The sequence below is a fragment of the Meleagris gallopavo genome, chromosome 1, assembly GCF_905368555.1.
Source record: "Meleagris gallopavo chromosome 1, MGAL_WU_HG_1.1, whole genome shotgun sequence".
Classification (NCBI taxonomy): domain Eukaryota; kingdom Metazoa; phylum Chordata; class Aves; order Galliformes; family Phasianidae; genus Meleagris; species Meleagris gallopavo.
Genome location: NC_139404.1, coordinates 14,826,315 through 14,845,849, shown reverse-complemented (window position 1 = coordinate 14,845,849; position 19,535 = coordinate 14,826,315). Strand labels below are relative to the sequence as shown.

Below are 19,535 nucleotides of genomic sequence, written 5' to 3'. Positions count from 1 at the left end.
AAAATTTAAGATTTATGAATGAAAAACGATCTTGAATTTGTTCACCCCTCATAAAAATTTTTAACCATCAAACAGAATGAACAATAACAGGAGAAAATTCTTTCTTAACTCCAGATAAAAAACTGCTCTAGCAGGTAAATAACAAATCAGCTTAGTAAGTGTTATAATTATTCCTTACCAGCTTAAAAAAAAGTTTTCCTCCATGCCCATTAATATTTTCACACCACACTGTATATTTTGTCTGAATCCCCGCTGCATGAATACAAGCAAATCAAGTGGGAGCATCCTGCTTACAATTCCACATTCAGTCCAGATGCCAGGTCCAGCAGGGAAACAGCGAAGAATTTTTTCACATTTTTGTTTCTTAAATAAACCAAGCTCTTGAATTCTGCTGTTAATGCAGCATGTGCCCATCTCTCAGAGGAGCACACCCAGGAAACACATTTTCTGTTTCCAGCAAAGCAAGGAGAACACCACCAGCCTGGTGGCTCCCCACCCTCAGCTCCTGCAGCCTGGAACTGAGGCTGCTCTGTGGGCACAGCAATTCCAGCACCCATCCATTGGTTATATTGGTTATTCTCCACACAAGCCAAGGAGGAAGGCGAGGTTACCAGAAGGTCATCACTGACAAGGCTGGGGTATACACCAGCTCCAAGGTGTAACTTTCCTTTAAGCACGAGATTCTGTTCATTCATGCCACCCTATCGCTATCAGCCTTTTACCACCTACAGGCTTCTCTTCTGGCACATCTCACTTCCTCAGGCTAAAAAACCCAACCTGCATCTATTATAGATGCCTGCATAGGCATAGATGTCTATACAGGTATCTCCCACCATTTAGTACTGAAATGTGAGAAAAACTAAGTAATCAGCCTTATTGCTCTTCAGGATAGGTTTTCCCTACAGCAACAAGAACAACCTCTTTTCCTTCTTTCTCCTCTACTTCTACTCTTTTCTGATTGCTTTGTTCCTTCACTATTGCTCACACTGTACACATCTTTTTTTTTTTTTTTTTTTTTTTCTGATTAAAGTCTTTTTCCCCCAAGGTCTTCCAAGTCCACTTCCTTCAGGAACCTTTCCATGCAACTTCGTTAAAGTAAAGCTTAGTAAGCACATCCTGATTTTTGTATTTTTCACCTCAACCAGCAGGGAAGGAACTACTAAATGTAAGCACAAATGCTGATTGAGGTTTTTCCTATTTTAAAGCATATTTTTAATAACATATTTAGCATATTTTTTAAGATATTTTGTATCACTAACTATTGCTTTTTCTGAAATTCCAGTTCATAACAAATCTGTTCTTGTTCCTCAACAGTATACTTGATCCTAAATTGGAACACATTCCTAAATGAATCCTAGAGAGGAGCTGAGTGCCCATCTATAGATACCCTATTAGCAGCAATGAACACCACTGAAATGTCAGCAAATTCACCTTTGATCTGTGAACGTCATTTGGCTTAGAACAAAATTAATATGTGTGAATTTATTTTTCAATTAATAGAGATGAAAACAAATATTTATTTTATTTTCCATACTTTTAGCTCTAATTTTCTACAGGCGTCAGACTAAGACAAAGCTAACAACACTGCCAAAGGGAAGTAGTTCCACTCTGAAGTTTTTATGTAAACTTTAGAGTGAATCTGAAACAAACAAGTTAAAAAAAACAGAACAGCAGCTCTGTCACAAAGACCCTACTGCCTCATAATGATTCCCTATGCTTTTTATGGAGTTTCACTTTTTTCTGCCCTTTGGGACTACCCTATACAAAATCTGTCCAGACATTACGTAAAGAAGAATTTGGTTCACAACGTTCACCTGAAGCAATCTACTCGAAAGTAGCTCCTCTTCAGAGAGGCAACTAATCCCCATTTCCAGATAAACATTCAATTTATGTAGGCATGCTGGAAACCAAGGTGAAAGATGAAGGGATTGGTTTTGGTCATGAGCTGCTGAAGGAAGACCAGCTCCCAACATCCAGCCAGGTAAAAACTGTAACCCCTAAAGTACACACACATTCACATACTCCTGGCTACATCTGCAACCTGCAGGCTGCTCTAATGTAATAGGAATGAGAACTTATTTTGAACATACAGTAGTTTTATTTTTAGATGAGATAGAAAAAATTGATTTTTTTTTTTTTACAGACTATTTTTCAAAGCTCATGTTAGCCTTTAAAAGGCTTTAAGGATAAAAAAGAGAATCAAAAACACTTTTTATCTGTCAATTCTATCGATTGTTTAGTATAGCAATTCATACTTTCACCATTGCTTGCTCAGTTTGCAGAAGGCTGCAGCCAGAAGAATATCCCCATGCACCAGTACAGGCTGGGGACTGACCTGCTGGATAGTTGCTCTGTGAAGAAGGACCAGGATGTCCTGGTAGACAATCGATAGACCACAAGCTAGCAGTGTGGTGCCTTTGTGGCTTAAAATGCCAATGGAACCCTGAGCTGCATTAGGAATAGCACTGCCAGCAGGCCCAGGCAGGTAAGTAACCCTGCCTCTCTACTCATACCTGGTGAGGTCTCACCTGGAGAGCTGTGTCCAGTTCTAGGCTGCCAGCACAGGAGACACACAGCTCCTGGAGTGGACCCAGTGAAGGCCTACTAAACAACAAATGATGAAAGGCTGAGGGAGCTAGGTCCGTCCAGCCTCGAGGAGACTGTGCTGGGATCTGACTGATGTGATTAAGAACCTCACGGGAGGGTGACATGAGGGTGGGTCCAGACTCTTCTCAGTGGTGCCTGGCAATGGGATGAGAAGCAACAGACACAAATTGAAATACTGAAGTTTCATATGAATAAAGACAAAATTTCTGTGGGAGTGGCAGAGCAGTGGAGCAGGTTGCCCAGGCAGGTTTTGGAGTCTCCTTCCCTGGAGATATCCTAAAGCTGTCCTAGACACAGCCCTGGGTGATGTGCTCTGTGGGATGTTGTGCACAGGTTTGGACTACATCATCTCCAGAGGTTCCTTCCAACCTCAACCCTTTTGTGATAAATTATCTGATCATACACTGAATCAAGTTAGTGTACTTTCTCAAAATCATAGTGCCTCTATGTTATATTTGATTGCATTGTATAAATTTTAAATTAACCAGAGGTGTTCTTTTTTCATGGCTTCAATTCAAAATAAATTCCAGTGAAGATACGTCACTGCACAGGAAGAATTTTTGTTCTTAAGAGACAGGAAATAATTATACAGCTCAAATAGTTAAAATATGTGAATGGAACAATGATATTTCTTCAGATACCTCATGTGTTGGCTGTACTCTCACAAAACCAAAAGCAAAACTGACTTGATTTTGCAAAGTCCCTCACATTGGTATTGTCACAAATAAGAATTTCAGGCTAGCAATCATATGGAATTTGGAGTTTTCTTGGACAAATCTTTAGTGCATCTCCTTTCTTTTGCCTGAAAGACTTTAACCCAGTTTCTTGGTTACAGGTAACAGCAATCACTCAGTCTCATGAAAGAGGGATTCATTCCAAACAAGGATTAGAGCGCCTACAACTGAAATGGTTCAGAGCTTTGCACAGTCCTACAGCATAACAGCATTACCAATTTCATTAAATAAGATTCTAGCTGATGTCCAATAATAAGCATGTCTGTATCTTTTTGAATTCCAGGCATGTCAGGCAATTGCAAGGGATAAAAAGAACTCCCAGAAGCAAGGGTAGTATTATGATTAATAATGAAAGTATTGAAAGCTTCCAGCATCTCCCTAGGGAGATGTATGTCACATGGCTGCAGCCAAAGCCATAGGCAGAAATACTGACAAGTTAAAATATTTCTTAAGCAGAAAAGTTGCAAGAAATATAAATATACTGTAGCTGGGAAGGCTACCTTCCCTGACAATATCCTATTTTAACTGACAGTTAATTGGTAAAGTTACAAGCTGAATGGTAATGAGGTGATTTTTCTTTTAAATCATAACACATTCATCTCCTGCAGGGAAATTCAAACCTGAAAGAATAGACTGACTCACAGATCAGATAGTAAATTCAGCAAAGAAGGAAAGTGAGTGAAGCTTACAGGATTTAAAGAATTTTATGGATAGGTTGTTCTCAAAGAAAACCCTTAGTCTAACTATTTTATTTTATTTTTTAAACAAAGGATCACTGGAAATACAAGAAAGTACCTCATCCAGAATCAACAGCCATTACAAAACATTCTGGTACAGGCACAAAAAGGTAGGTTTAATTATCCTAGAGTGCAATTATACATTTTCTAAATCACTCAGTGTACTTCAACAGAAGCATCGTGGTTCCAGGCACTGCTAAACCAAGCACATTTTTACATGGCCAGAATTACAAAGCATAACGTGCAAATAAAAACATGATCAGAAATTGACACATATATGTGCATAGAAGCATACTATAAAAATGTCTATCCCAAGTCATAGCAGAGAGTTCAAGAGTCTCAAAAGTAATTCAGAAGTCAGAAAAACATGGAATAAATGGGACTGGGGAAGATTACATTGCTCTCCTGGTGTAATTATGATCCATGTCTAAACACACTTTATTTAGGCAGATATAAATGTCCAGTCTTAATACAAATTATATTTATTTTGTCAGACATTGTGTTAGTACAATATTCACCACCACTGATTTTGTGTGCAACATGGAGTATCGTGGCATACCATAGCTCAATACTGGTACAAGAGGAGCATGTGGAAAAGCCATGCAACTTGTAGGTACTTTCATCCGAAATTTAAAAAAAATTTCCTATATTTTTCTTTGAATAGTGGAGATCTGTTAAATATTTAGGAAATTAACTATCAATCCCCAGTTTCCCTATTGAACAGCAGCCTGATTTCTTTCTGGTTTGAATTTACCACTACGCTGGCGGTCCATAAAACTTTCACAAAGGTATGTAGCTCTTCTGTTACTGTAAATTCACTCTAAAATGCCTGCTCAAGAAGATTACAAATCCCACTCTAATTCACTTAGCAGCATAGGTTCTTCATCTGTACCTGTATATTTAAGTCACTGTAGCAGTGCTTACAGCAACACTGTGATCTGATTGCCAGTTCTTCACTAACATGCAGCACAGAACCTCAGCAGCAATGTTTAGCTAACCGGAGGGAAGAGTCAACCCTGCCATTGATGCTTTCCTGGATCTAATCGCTTCTATCTGTTTTCTACCCTCTTCCCTTCCTTTAAGACTTCATGAGCCAAGCACTGGGGAATTTGCAAAATCTAGAGCCTGTTTAAAGGGGAATAGCACATACCACTTAAAAACTACTGTTTTCCCCCAGTCTCAGGGAGCTTTCTCCTTTCTAAGGTCTCCCCCTGTAGCCCTCCTGCCCTTGATACTCCTATCACCAGATCTCTTTGCACTACAACCCTGTCATCTGAGACGATGATGTTAAGAGATGCCGTTGAGCTGGACTTGACCTAATTGGTTTTGTGACATTACTGCAAACGCAGTGCCTCCCTCCTCTGTTCTCAAAACGTGAGCTGTGGTGCAGAAAACAGTCATGGACTTTACAACACCATAGGTTGCTTTAGGGGTACAGAACAGAGCATGCAAAAGTCGTATTCACTGCTGCTAGAAAATTGTTATCTGTGTAACCACTGAAGAGGAAAGTGTTTGTCATAATCTGAAAATGCTAAAATCTAAGCAATCTCAGCAGTGGTGATCTGGTTGAATATATTGGAAAGGATAAAGAGGTGTGAATCATTCACCCAACAGGTACCCCACACTGGTACAAGAGACTTCTGAAACAGAAGTTGCTGCTCAAGGCATTTTTATTTCTTTCAAGACAGAAGCTGCTTGATGACCATACGGAAACTACAATGAACCTCTCTGGTTTTATGACAGACGTTAATATTAAACCTTTTTAAAAGTAGTTTAAGCAACACAGATGAAGTTCTCCTGTGATTCATTAGTTCAGTGACAAGAGTAGCTGATGAAACAGTTACAAAAGGCAGATAGTAGTGCGGGACTAGGAGAATATGTTCCAGCTACACCCTGTTACTCCCTTGTAGAGTCAGATACAGGCTTATTTTCACTTAGAAAACGATGCCCTGAAGAACTGGCAAAGATGTTTATGTATCAGTTAATGAAGAAGAACATCTGTTCTTTTTCAAAAAAAGGAAATGCCAAAAAAGGAAATGGCACAATTACCTAAAAGTAAGTGGGATGATTTTTGATTTGCAAAGTTGTCTTTCGTTGAATTCCACATACGAACAGGAAGCTGGCTCTTGTACCATGCATTCCAAATTCAATACTGAATATCTAGACAACTCCTCAAGAAATGAAGATAATTATAATTCAACATTACTTTTAAATACCGCCTATAAGTTCCAGAAAAGTAAAAAATAAGCACGTTTTGATGCTGACACACAACAGATGTTTTTAGAACAACCAGTAGTATGAGTTCAATGGGATAAGAGCAATTACAACTAAGTTGCAATCAAAACCGAAGGTGACCATGACTATGTAATGCCTATTTGTAAGTATTTACAACAAGTGGGTAAGCAGGTGTTCAGAATTACCCTCACTACGCCATTTGGTGAAGCTGTTGATTATCCAAGAGGAAAACGCCAGTTTCTCTGTAAGCATGCTTTTCCATAGGAACACGCTTGACTAAACTCCAGCAAGACAATTATTTTTTCTTCAGGAAAAAAAAAAAAAAAAAAAAATCAAGAAACTCAGGAAGCCCCATATCTGGTCTGCCAGTCCAAGATACAGTTGCAAAAAGGACCAAGTTGGAGTCAGTCCTACCACAATCTTACAACAACAAATTTATAAACTGCAAAGCAGCAGCACAAAAATGAGTTAAAAGAGAGAAACAAAGTTGTGCTGTGTAGCCCAGTGACTGAAAACAAGGAACCAAACCAGCCAAACAGCTGCTTCTTTTATTTCTACAAAGCAGATAAACATTAATATCAGACATTAAGTGGCTCTCCATGGAATCAAACAGTCCAATGACTAATTAGGATTGAGAATCTTGGTACAAGACTCTTAAAATCCAAGCTGCTCTAATAATGTCCACTTCAGTCTTTTGTCAGATCTACTCAAAGAACTTTTCTTTCCACTGCTAAAGAACAAACAAACAAAGAAAAGTGTCCAAAAGCCTGAAAAATAATGGAAGAAACAAATCCAGCCCTGCTACAAATCAGTGATGAACATTTGAACATTTTGAATGCAGTAACTTCAAGCTACCCAATCTTCTATTGTAAGCTTCAAAGTTAAACTCAAGGAGGCAATGAGATTGGATACTATCAGATATAAGATCTCAGTATGTACAGCTGTAAAATAAATCACATTTTTCTTTCCACATCCTGTAAGAAGTTACAATACCATACTAACTACATTTAAAGAAGCAAGAACTAAGGTAAATCTCACTTTAGAGACTTAATTAAGATTCCTATCCTACTTCAGCACAAACCTAAGAAAAATTAATTAGTAGTCAAGAAGATAGTCAATGGAATAGTAATCTTGCTTTATAATACCTGTCTACGTACACACACAGTTTTGAGTAATTACAGCATAAGGATACAAAAACAGTATAAAAGTATTTGATTAAGATGCTGCATTCTCTTGGGCAGACTAAGAAGACTTCAGAAACTGCCCTTACTGAAAAATTATTTTGTAAATCTTTCCAAAACTGCTTAGCTGGAATTATGATCAGCCACAATATAGACTCTGGATAACGCATGCATGCAAAATGCCTTCTGACCTTAATGGTTGTTAGACCTTTTTCTTTGAAGAGAGAAACCAAACTATTTTATTTCCACTCTTCAAGATGTGCATTCTTAAAATGGGAAATTTTTTGAGTGCAATTCTCATGTAACTCTAGCTTGCATAACTTGTAATCTTACAGAACTTCTTCCTCACTTAAGAAAACAGAATTAAATTTAAACTGTAGTATCACAGAAACATCTATTCAACTCTGAAATTACCAGTACATGAAGTATATTAAACAGCAAAACTATCAAGAACAGCAAATCATCAGGCTCCCATAGGCTATGATGTGAACATTTCTTCTCATTTCATCTCTTCAATGACTGACAGAGATGCCAACAAGCATTCACAGCATACCTGCTCCAACTTCTTTTTCTTCTTCTTCAATGTTGTTTTTGATACTGTCATACTCCTCATCGATTGCCTGGTTGCCACGCATCTGAGACAGAATCCTCCTTGCTCTCTGAGTCTGGCCTTTCTGAATCAGCCAGCGGGGGCTTTCAGGGAGAAACAGGAAACCAAAAAACTGTATAACTGCTGGCACAGCTGACAGCCCCAACATGTACCTGGAAATAAAGAAATAAACAGATTTCTTGTATTTGCCTACAAGAGTGTGCTGTGAGAAGACACTTACAGCAACCTGGGCTGTAATTTACAAAACAAACTTTGTTCCTTTGTATTCATTATTGCCAGGAATTAATCAGGCAAGAACCCTACCCTGGAAGTACTACAGAAAAAAGACCTTTGCTTTCTATTCGAGTATACCTCAGGATGTTCTGAATATTCTGCTGTCACTGACTCAACAGTTGCTCGTCGAGAGGACACTAACTCACTCAGTGAACACTGTGAAACATTCCAGTGGTTTGGAAACTGATATTTCTACTGTGAAGATATAAGAAAAGAATTAACAGAAAAAGAAAGCAAAGGTGTACAGAACAGATGGGTACTGCTGATGACAACAATGAGGCTGAAATCCTGCTCACTGTTTTACAGACATAATAAAAAAGATAAACCAAAAGCAGCCAACCATAATTGCTTAATCAGGTCAGCAAGTACGTGTACGCAGACACACGTGGCCAGGGAATAAGCCTCTTGTATAAGGAAATGACTGTAGAAAGAAACACTGAAAAAAGTTCATTTAATCAGCACTGCATCCATTTACACTAGATCTTTTAGATAGTCTGCTCTTAAATGTTCAGCCAGATGCAGTGTTGTTTTAAATCAAAACAGCATTTGAAGTGCACAGAGGGATTTCACTGTACACAGCATTAATGCCAGGATTACTGCTGCAGGAGAGCTGCCCCTCCAGCAGCCAGCATTGCCACCTGCACAGCGCTCACACACTACGGGACTTGCTCCAAATGAAGTGAGGCCAAAGGCCGTGGAAGATAAGCGTATCACCATCTGCCACAGGTGGTTCTGATTCTCACACTCCACATTTCCTTCAATAAAACACTAAAAACAAGAATTACAGAATAGAGCATAATGTTATTCTTAAATCTGACTTTTTCCCTACATCTGATAAATCGTTGGTGCTTGAAAGATTATTTTGGCTTCTATTAAAGACTTTAGATGGTGTTGGCATCAACCATACATGACTGCAAACAACATGGGCTTCACATCAGTGGTTATAACCATTCCACCACCTCCAGAAAACAGTCTTCAGCCTGAATATTGGGTAGTCTGTACTCATAAATAGGTTCACACCTTGAGATCAGTCAGGAAATTAGAGAGATGAGCAAATATTTTCTCTAGCTTCTCTCACTATGCACTCTTTCTCACTGATGGTTCCGAATTCTCTCGTTTCAGGACAACAAACCACACGTATTTGACAAGTCCAAATGCATTTCCGGTGAAAATGGACAAGAAACAGGGCAGAAAAAATGGAGAATGGAAAAAAAATACTATACACAAAAGGTGAAGTAAAGAAGATGGCCAGCCCTAGACAAGGTGCATGCCGGTCAGTCCTCCCATCCCCAAGCTGAGCTCTCAAGTTCCTCCTTAATCTGGCAATATTTTCCAAGGGTTATATAATGACATCTTGGTCTAGAAATAAAACTGCAAACAAGCCTCTCATTTTCAGAATGGTATAGCTCATCTTTAGTCAAAAAAAAAAAAAAAAAAAGCAGGAAGAAAATAAATTCAAAATGCAAACATTTTGGAAGGATTAATTGCTGAGCAGACTTCAGCCAGCATATCTAACAAGTGTCACTAATGTTCTCATTCCTCATTCACTAATGGTCTCATTCATCTGTGTCCTCATTTCTTCCTATACTCCTCCTTCTCCACAAACAGTATTTCAGAAGCTGCATACAGAATCACATCAATACATATACACTGCTGAAGCTCAACAAATAGTATATTCAATATCTGTGATTAGTGTGGTATTTGGAGAGCCTCTTGTATTTCAAATGAAGAGTAGCCCAAAGACATAGAAATTAAAAGCACAACTGCTGTGTTCTGACAAACTGCAAGCAATAGGATTCTTTTAGCACATCTAAGTACACAGATTTAGTCCTCGATACTCATATGACCCTGTGCCTATTCCTCCAAAGCCGTTCCATCACTTTAATGCAGCAGAATTCCAGAACAGAGCAGCTGCATACCTGCAATTATTTTAGGAGGAAAAAAAAAAAAGCAAGATCTAGGCTGTTAATCTACCATTGAATCCTGTTGGGTTGTTTATCACACAGAATATAGAAAAGAAGCACAGAGAAAGTGTTAGGTCACTAAAGGCAGTTTCCAACTGATGTTTCTGGTCAAAGGAGAATACAAGGAGCAGGCCAGAAGGAAAATATTCACTTAGAGCATACGTCCACTCTAAGTTCATGAGCTCTTGCAATTTTCAGACCAAGCAACTTTGATAGAACCAATTTAGTAAAAGCAGGCAATTTTGGACATTACGTGCTGTGAGCCAGCTTTCAGAAATCTAATACAGTTCTTTCCTATATAAAGAATAAAACTTTGCTTTTGAAGTCAGATGTCTAGCAGACCTGAAAAAATCCAGCAGGAAATTTAGTAAATCAGTAGTAACACTTCTCCTTTTGAGACATACTGCTGCAACACCATTAAAATGAATTAGCAATGTTTTATAAAACTAACTTGTCAGATTCAACATTTGTTTTCTTTTGCTTATTTTTAATTTAATATCCAGCATTTCCAAGAATAAGCAAAATTAAAGTTCTTGTTTTTTTTCTTTCTAGTATACAGCCACTTGGTCACTGAGAGCTACAATAATTGCTGTAATTCTTCTTCCTATATGCAGTGACTCAGGAGCAACATCTATGAACTCTCCCCAGGTGCATGTTGGACAATCTTTCCAAGAGAGGGCCCATCTGTACTCTGCTCAGTCTCAGGTAGCAGCCAGCTAGCTGAGGACAGAGAAGTATGCAATTCCAAACCCACCACTCCAGCACTTCCTTGGATACCTCAGCATTAGCATGGCCTATTTCTGCCAAACACACCTGAGAAGTGGAAATGATTACCTATGAAGATTTTCAGAAGTCAGCTGGACAAAGGCCTGAATAAATAAATTCGGTCTGCTTCACCTTAGGATGCTAACCCAGCTCGAGGAGCTGTAAGTTAGCCTCAACACTCTGGATTACCTTTCAATGGAATTTTTCTACGATTCAGAAAGTGCAGACCTATTCTTAGTTTTCCACAATTTATTTTTACTACCTTGAAAGTCGTAACATTTCCTTCTCTATAGCACTGGTCTTGCACACAACTGTCTTTTTTTTTTCATGAAAAGCCAGAGTCATAGAATCATTAAGGTTAGAAAAGACCACTAAGACCACCTAATCCAGCCATTAGCCCCTCACCGCCATGCCTACTAACCCACATCCCTGAGTACCACACCTATCCTTTATTTGAAAGCCTCCAGGGACAGTGAGTTCACCACTTCCCTGAGCAGTTTGTTCCAATGCTTGATCAAGAATTTGATCGGGCCTCGTGATGGCATTAACAGCCATGGACAGACACACACGTGGAAGAAACCAGTATAGAACAAAAAGAGTGAGGAGCATCACAATAGGAAGTACTATGGTTTTCACTGGCATCACTGGCCAGATAGATTGTAAGGGAGTAAAATGTTGTTCAAAGGATCTTTTACACACCATTACTGAGACAGGAGGTTTAGGTTAGATATTAGGAGGAAGTTTTTCACTCAGAGGGTGGTGACGCACTGGAACTGGTTGCCCAAAGAGGCTGTGGATGCCCCATCCCTGGAGGCATTCAAGGCCAGGCTGGATGTGGCTCTGGGCAGCCTGGTCTGGTGGTTGGCGACTCTGCACATAGCAGGGGGGTTGAAACTAGATGATCTTTGTGGTCAGAGGGGCAGAATCACCTCCCTCACCCTGTTGGCCATGCTGCTTTTAATGCAGCCCAGGATACAGTTGGCTTTCTGGGCTGCGAGGGCGCATTGCTGGCTCATGATTTGTATTTATCTGAACAATTACACAAAAATACAGCTCAAATAAGATCAAGGCTTGTTGGATATTTTGTTAGCAATATTTTTCTTCCTATATGGTAGTATTTACTTACAGATTACAAACACATCCTTAGCTTGTAAGCATCAGCCCACTGATGCAAAACAAACAAAACAAAACAAAAACAAAACAAAAACAAAAAGCAACCAAAAAACCCAAACATATTTATATTCACAAATGCTTTTCGCAGCAGAATCTCTAACCTCTGAGGTAAACTGAAATCAAAATATCTGCCTAAAAAGAAAGTGCACAAACACCTGAAACAGTAATGGTGACTCAGAGCTCCATTTCTAAATAAATACCTTTGCTGTCCATTCCTCACCACCCAGCCCCATGCATAAGGAGCTTTTACATTAGCAAATTACTTAGGCTAATAGTCAATATAAATTAATAAGGTAGCTACTGGATAATCTGTATTGGTTGTGAAATACTTCCATTTATTTTACCTAGCCATGCATTACTGCATACCATTACCTTTTCTAAAAATTGAACATATTTCATTAACTGCAGAAAGGGATTAGCAATCCCCTAAATTTTTCTTTCAGTGAAGTCATTTCTCCATCCTTTATAACTCGAGGCACAGTGTGAGGGAGCATGCAGCTGCTTTTGCAATGACAAGGACATCAAAAGATTCATGTGAAAATGTAAAATGCTATTTCCATTTCAGCCAGAAAGCAAAAAGCAGAGCTAGGATCGACTATATTAAATAAAATCAGCATGATGTCATTCTTTTTCTTAAGGTCAGAATGCGACATCTTTTTACCTAAGAGGCAAAGGAAGCAATCACTTGAGCAGAAAGTAAAATCCTCAACATTCTTGGATCTTCAGACATACACAGAATAAATTGTGGATTCACCCTGAAAACATTAACTTCTTATTTTAATGCATGTTTCTTTACATACTAAAGAAAGATCAGCCTCTAAATACCTCTACATATGTCCCATGTGAATTGTTACTAACTTAAAACTTCACCTAGTAATCCTTACTCAATTCCACTGAAAGTCAGTGAATGTAATAATATTCATATTGCAAGCTTTTTGGGGGAGATAGGGTGCAAGAATATTTCATATTAGGATTTTCAAATATCAAAAAGGTTCCAGGCTGTAGCAACAGAAATTGAAGAGCCTACAACAGCACACACCCTTTTCCCAGGAGAGTTTCAATAAAAAAAGCAAACATAATAAGCACAAGTTTCCAAAAGCTGGAATGTGTCGTATGAGTTACTCCTCCTACACATTTCTGTTAATAATTTTTTCACATCTGCACTGCAACTAAATTGCTGAGCTCCAGAAACATCTACACTCTCTCAAATGACACATCATCACAAAGAAGGTAGGTGCAGTCCAGAAACTCTCAGCAGTGTCTACAGGAAGAACAAAATATTCAGGAAGTAGAGTCAAAGAGATTCATGAATTCCATATAATCAAAAGTTTATAGTTAAAAGTTATATTATAATACCTGTAACTTCAGTTCTGATTAGATTACTACTGCTCAAATTAATTGCATTCAATACACACCTCTATTCTGTGCATGTAGTATCAGTTACAGGAAATGTGCCTTTTGAAAAATCAGCATGTAATTATTCTAAATGCAAAAGGCAAGCTACTTTTATAAACATCATGATGATAGTTCAAGCTTGTTGATGCATATGCATCACATGCAATGCATTGCTCATCCACTTTAAAGTTTAGTGAAATCAGAAAACCTAAACATACTGTCAGTACTGAGTGAAGGCTTTATGTATATCATTTGGCAAGTTAATTATTAAAACTCCACTTCAGAATGCAGTCCTACCATTTTATATGTAAACTTGTGGTGATAGCTGTCAGCCACTAAAAGCTATTTCATACATGTATCTAGCCTTGCCCAAACCATAACCATGTTTTGCTTTTAGCACAGAAGGCTCACATACCTCCATCCATCCTTCACGAGGTAGCTGAACAGTCCATCCACGACGCTTGCAAAAAACTGCCCTCCAGTGATGAACAGGGTGTTAATGGTGACTAATCTGCCTCTTAAGTGCGGCGGAGCAACTTCTGCGATGTACACAGGCACTGTCATAGATGCTACACCTACAAGAATAAATTAAATTACATTTAGGAAACTGAAAGAGATATTACATTCTTTTTATTTTTATAGAGCTATGGCATGATTTTCATCTTGAAGAAAACGCAAAGCTAAGCATCATTGTTATTATTACTACTATTATTATATAATTTTATTATTGTTATGTAGAATTAATTCTTTCTTGACTTCTCTGGAGTTTAAAACTACTCCATAATGCACTAAAAGCTCTAATACCTTCAGTAGGCAAAGACTGAGGCTAAAGCACAAACACCTTTTATTCTCTCTTACTACCAGTAGTATCTCCTATGAATTAAGCACTGGCTCTAGATGAGCCACTTGTACAAGAGACATGCCCATGGGAAGACAAACACGTGCATACAACCACAAGCCAAAGAGCAGAAGTTCAATTATATATAAAGAGCAGAGAAGGGCACAGCTCATGCTTCAGTGGTCCACATCCACCAAGAAATCCACAGTCACATCCACAGAATCCATAGAAATTTGTTTCCCTATTTCATTAGAAGAACCAACATGACATCCTGCAATGATTTTTTTTTTAATCTTTGTTAAAAAAAAAAGAAAAAGAAAAAGAAAACATGCTAGCACAGCATGCACAAATCCACATTTCTGCTGAAGCTGAGCAACTGCCTCCTCCAGCCCATCCTCCCCCCTCAAGGCGAGCTGACAGAGCTGCTGGGGCCTCCCAAAGCCCAAGTGAGGAATACAGATTGTTTAATAAGATATTCTGGTGCTCAGAAGATCTTTTATTACAGTGCATGTTCGCAACAACTTATCTGCACAAGAGCCTGGTTCCTGAGGCAAAGCTCCTGGGACACACCGGTGTCTCCTCATGCTATTGACAGAGCAATCCACACACAACACAAAAACACACAGAAGTGTCTCCAAAGAAAAAAGAAATTAAAAATGTATTTGACCTTTTTTCCAAATTGCAGTAGAACGCACCAAGGAGAAGAGCATCCAAACAGTCCTTCGTAATACAGAAGTATATTTTCTAACACACTGCACCATTAGGGATATTCCTCTTGTGTCTTTCACAGTAGCGTTTCAACTAATTACAATTAAAGTGATGGAGACAGCATACAAACAAGAGAAAGGCCTTTACAGGAAAATGGAGGAGTACATTTGCTTTCTCAGAAAAAATCCATCAGCCACAGACCAGCCACAGAGAGCTAGGAAAGGCTAGGCAGCGGAATGAGCTCCAAGCAGTCCCCTGGCACAGCCTAAACATGCTTCCAGCAATCACTAAGTCCAGCAATTCATTTACCAGAGACATCTGATATCTCTGCAGGGTATCACTTTTTGTATGTTTGGGGTTTTTAGATACCATTCATATTTTGTTCTCCTCTACTCTGAGCAATCCTTGCTAAAAGGCCACAATGCCTCTGATACAGAACCAAGAAGTGATTGAATTCAGAGAAATAGGAATGACATGGGAGCCCAAGTTCCTCCAACAAGCAGCTTGCAGGCATGGAAACAGAACTGGGTCTTGCAACATGTATATGCACAAGGAAGAAAAATATTGTTGTGCTTCTCTCAAAAAAAAAAAAAAAAAATCCAACCAAAAAAAATCCAATTTTATACTTCTTTCTTGGAGGCTACTGGAGGTAACTCACTTTCCCCATGGCCTGCAAACATGGATGACATTGAAAGTTTTAGAAAAATAACACAATCACAGAATGGCCAGGGTTAGCAGCGACCTCAAGGATCATTAAGCTTCAACCCCCCTGCTACATGCAGGGCCACCAACCTCCACATTTAATACTAGACCAGGCTGCCCAGGGCCCCATCCAATCTGGCCTTGAACACCTCCAGGGACGGGGCATCCACAACCTCTCTGGGCAGCCTGTTCCAGCACCCCACCACTCTCTCTGTAAAGAACTTCCCCCTGACATCCGACCTAAATCTTCCCTCCCTCAACTTAAAACCATTTCACCTTGTCCTGCTGTTATCTACCTTTTCAAAGAGTTGATTACCCTCCTGTTTGTAGGCTCCCTTTAGGTAATGAAAGTCTACAATTAGGTCACCCCACAGCCCTCTTTTCTCCAGGCTGAACAAGCCCAGCTCCGTCAGCTTCAACACATATTCGCAACAAGGCTATCTCTGAATTAGATAATCATTCAGTGATGCTACTTTAAGAGGTTATGTTGGGATGATCTGTACATGGATTTTACTGGTAAGTAGTTAGAAAGACGTGCACAACCAAAACCAAAATATGCCCTACAGAAAGGCTACTTTTTTTTCCTCTCGCTGCACATCTTGTTTAAGGTCAAAGTGATTACAACAAAACTCTCCCAATATTATGATTTTTCCACCTAGAGTTTGTGTTAGCTGATGGCATAACTACCTCAGTGACAGGGGTGCCTCACACAACCAGTTAGAAAAAAATACTATGCATCAAAAACTGGGATGCTTCCACAAGCTGACCAGCTACGGGTGTTTTCATAGATATGCAGCCTCAAACAACACACACACACACAAAAAAAATAAGTGTCATAGTGTTATAACGCTACATAGAATCATAGAAGCACAGAATGGTTTGGGTTGGAAGAGACCCTAAAGCCTACCAGCCCCAACCCCTGCAGTGGGCTGGCTGCCCTGGGCCCCCTCCAACTCGGCCCTAAGTGCCTCCAGGGATGTGGTACCCACAGCTGCCAGTCCTTACTACCCTTTGAGTAAAAAATTTTCCCCCTGACATCTAATCTAAATCTCTCTTTTAGTTTAAAGCCATTCCCCCTGGTGCTATCACTATCAGACTGCATAAAAAGCCGATCCCCTCCCGCTTTTAAGTTCCCCTCAAGTACTGGAAGGCCACAATGAGGTCTCCCCAGAGCTCTGTCTCCTCCAAGCTGAACAAGCCCAGCTCCTTCAGCCTTTCTTCACAGGAGAGGTGCTTCAGTCATCTTCTAGGCCCTCCTCTGGACTTGCTCCAACAGCTACACATCATTCCTGTGCTGGGGGCCCAAGGCCTGAATGCAGTATTGCAGGTAGGGCCTCACGAGGGCAAAGTATAGGAGGACAATCACCTCCCTTGCCTTTTAACGCAGCCCGGGATACTGTTGGCCTTCCAACAGTTGGCTGATCCAACTCTTTCTGAAAGCTGATTTTATACAGGACCTGCAGCAAAATCTTGTTTGAAACATGACAGTCAAAATTGTTTCCAAGGCATCCAAGAAGCAGGGTCACACCATGGTACAGATCAGCAGATATGGCCCATTACAGAGCACACTGTCAATCTGTTAGCCACGTTTAATCTACCACTTGCCATTCACTGAAAAATTAGAGCCTATAGGAGATCACCTGGTCTAGCGCCAACTGCTCAAGCTAGGCCAGCTACAGCAGATTGCACAGGTCCATGCTGATCAAGCAAAGGTGTCCCTATCAATGGCAGTGTGGGGTGGAATGAGATAACCTCTCAAGGTCAATTCCAGCCCAAAATATTTTATGACACTGTGCTCAGTTAGGCTGTGATCATCTCCACAGGTGGATAATCTCCAACCACTGTGATTCTGTGACTTCCACATCAGTTTTCTCACCTTGAAACTTTTCACGTCATTGCTGTACATCTTGCCTTATACTTTGACCTTACTGCCCCTACTGAGTTTCTCAAAACCCAGAGGTTCAAAACATCCAAACGATTTCTCGATGTTCAATCTCAGTTGAGCAGAAAAACAAAACAAAACAAAACAAAACAAAAAAAAAAAAAAAAAGGTTATGTGTTTCCATTTAACATTTAGAAATCAAGCCATATGCATTTCTACTCTGATTCTGAAACAGAGAGCAGCAGGTTTCAGGAAACGGAGGAAGGTGAGTGGGAAAGCCTCCCCAGTTTGACTGGCTGCCATCCAACAAGTGCTATCATAGAAAAGGATATTTTTCTATAAAAAATTGCCAGAAAGAAAAAAAGCTATTCTGAGGCAGAATTAAAGAAAAAATCATAACACTTAAAGTAAAAAATGTCATATTTCAGACTTTACAATGTTATTGCTACTACAGTTTTGCTTTCAGCTGCCTTAGAATATACTCTGCAGATTTTCCTCTTTCAACTTATGACCCGGAACAGGGTCGGAAGGCCAGTTAAATAGCTATAAAAATTTCTAAAATACATAACCAGTACTCATTAAGTAGTTATTTTAATGGACAAATGTTAAACAAATCTGAAAGCAAAGAATAGCTTTCCTAGCAGAATAAATACAGCTGCAATTTTTTCTTAATCTTTCATATGAGAATGCTTTCATTTACTCTTAGATGACATTTTCTAATATGCCCTCACTGTTAAACTGCTCATACCAAATAAAAGAATCTTCCCGCAGGCAAATGTATTGCTATCTAACTAATAAAGCTCATAAGTGACAACATACGAAGAAAAGAAAATGAAAACAATTAACTGGAAAGCTGTCAGGGAAAGTTCAAACTCCAAATTGTGCACAACAGCTTCGAATTCTGAGAAAATGCAGCAGACACTCCAGTCCTTATTCACTGCAATGCATTAGCCTTGTGACCTCAGTAAAGAATAGGGTTCAAAAATATATATAATAGAAGGTTCTTTCAAATTAGACCACAGTTAGTTAGTTGCAGCTAATTGCTTTTCAGAAAACATTATACTACAGGACAGACTGAAGTCTTCATATTCAAGTGTTTTTTCCACAGCTAAAACAGTCACTTCAGACACTAATTACTAATGCTGTCACTGTAACCTGCAGATTTACCGTTAGAAAGAGTTAGGAGAGTGCACAGCTCAATTTTAAATCAGTAGAAAGCAGGTGTGAAAAGGCGTCTTAGAATCACATTAACATCCAACAAGGTATTTTCAGTATGAACATGTACACATTATAAAGAGTTCATTAAGAAGTCCAGGAATTAAGTCAACAGGCTTAGGGAAAGGAAAGTTAAAAAGATCATGAAGGAGAATCCCTACAATAATTAGGACAAAAAGGAAGATCTGCCTGCTGTAAGTGAAGATCAGGTCCCAGACCATCTAAATAACCTGAAGATGCACAAGTTCATGGGATCTGATGAGATCCATCCATGGGTTTTGGAGGGAAGTGGTGGATGAAGTTGCCAGGCTGCTATCCATCATATTTGAAAGGTCATGGCAGTCTGGTAAAGTTCCCACTGACTGGAAAAGGGGAAACATAATCTCTATTTTCAAGAAGAGAAAAAAAGAAGATCCAGGGAACTATGGGTCAGTCAGTCTCACCTCTGTGCCTGGCAAGATCATGGTGCAGATCCTTCTGAAGCCCCTACTATGGTACGAGGAAAATAATGACGAG

At 39.3% G+C, this 19,535-nt stretch overlaps 1 protein-coding gene across 2 annotated transcripts in view; it reads right to left on the bottom strand.

Annotated features, from left to right (window-relative positions):
- SLC2A13 (solute carrier family 2 member 13) overlaps positions 1 to 19,535 on the bottom strand; it is a 139,805-nt gene that overhangs the window by 95,158 nt on the left and 25,112 nt on the right. For both annotated transcript variants that reach the window (XM_085217476.1, XM_085217471.1), the window contains exons 2-3: positions 14,090 to 14,249; positions 8,048 to 8,256 (exon numbers count right to left, since the gene is read on the bottom strand). In XM_085217476.1, the coding sequence (XP_085073602.1) occupies positions 8,048 to 8,256; positions 14,090 to 14,249 (369 nt within the window). The remainder of the gene's footprint in view (positions 1 to 8,047; positions 8,257 to 14,089; positions 14,250 to 19,535) is intronic.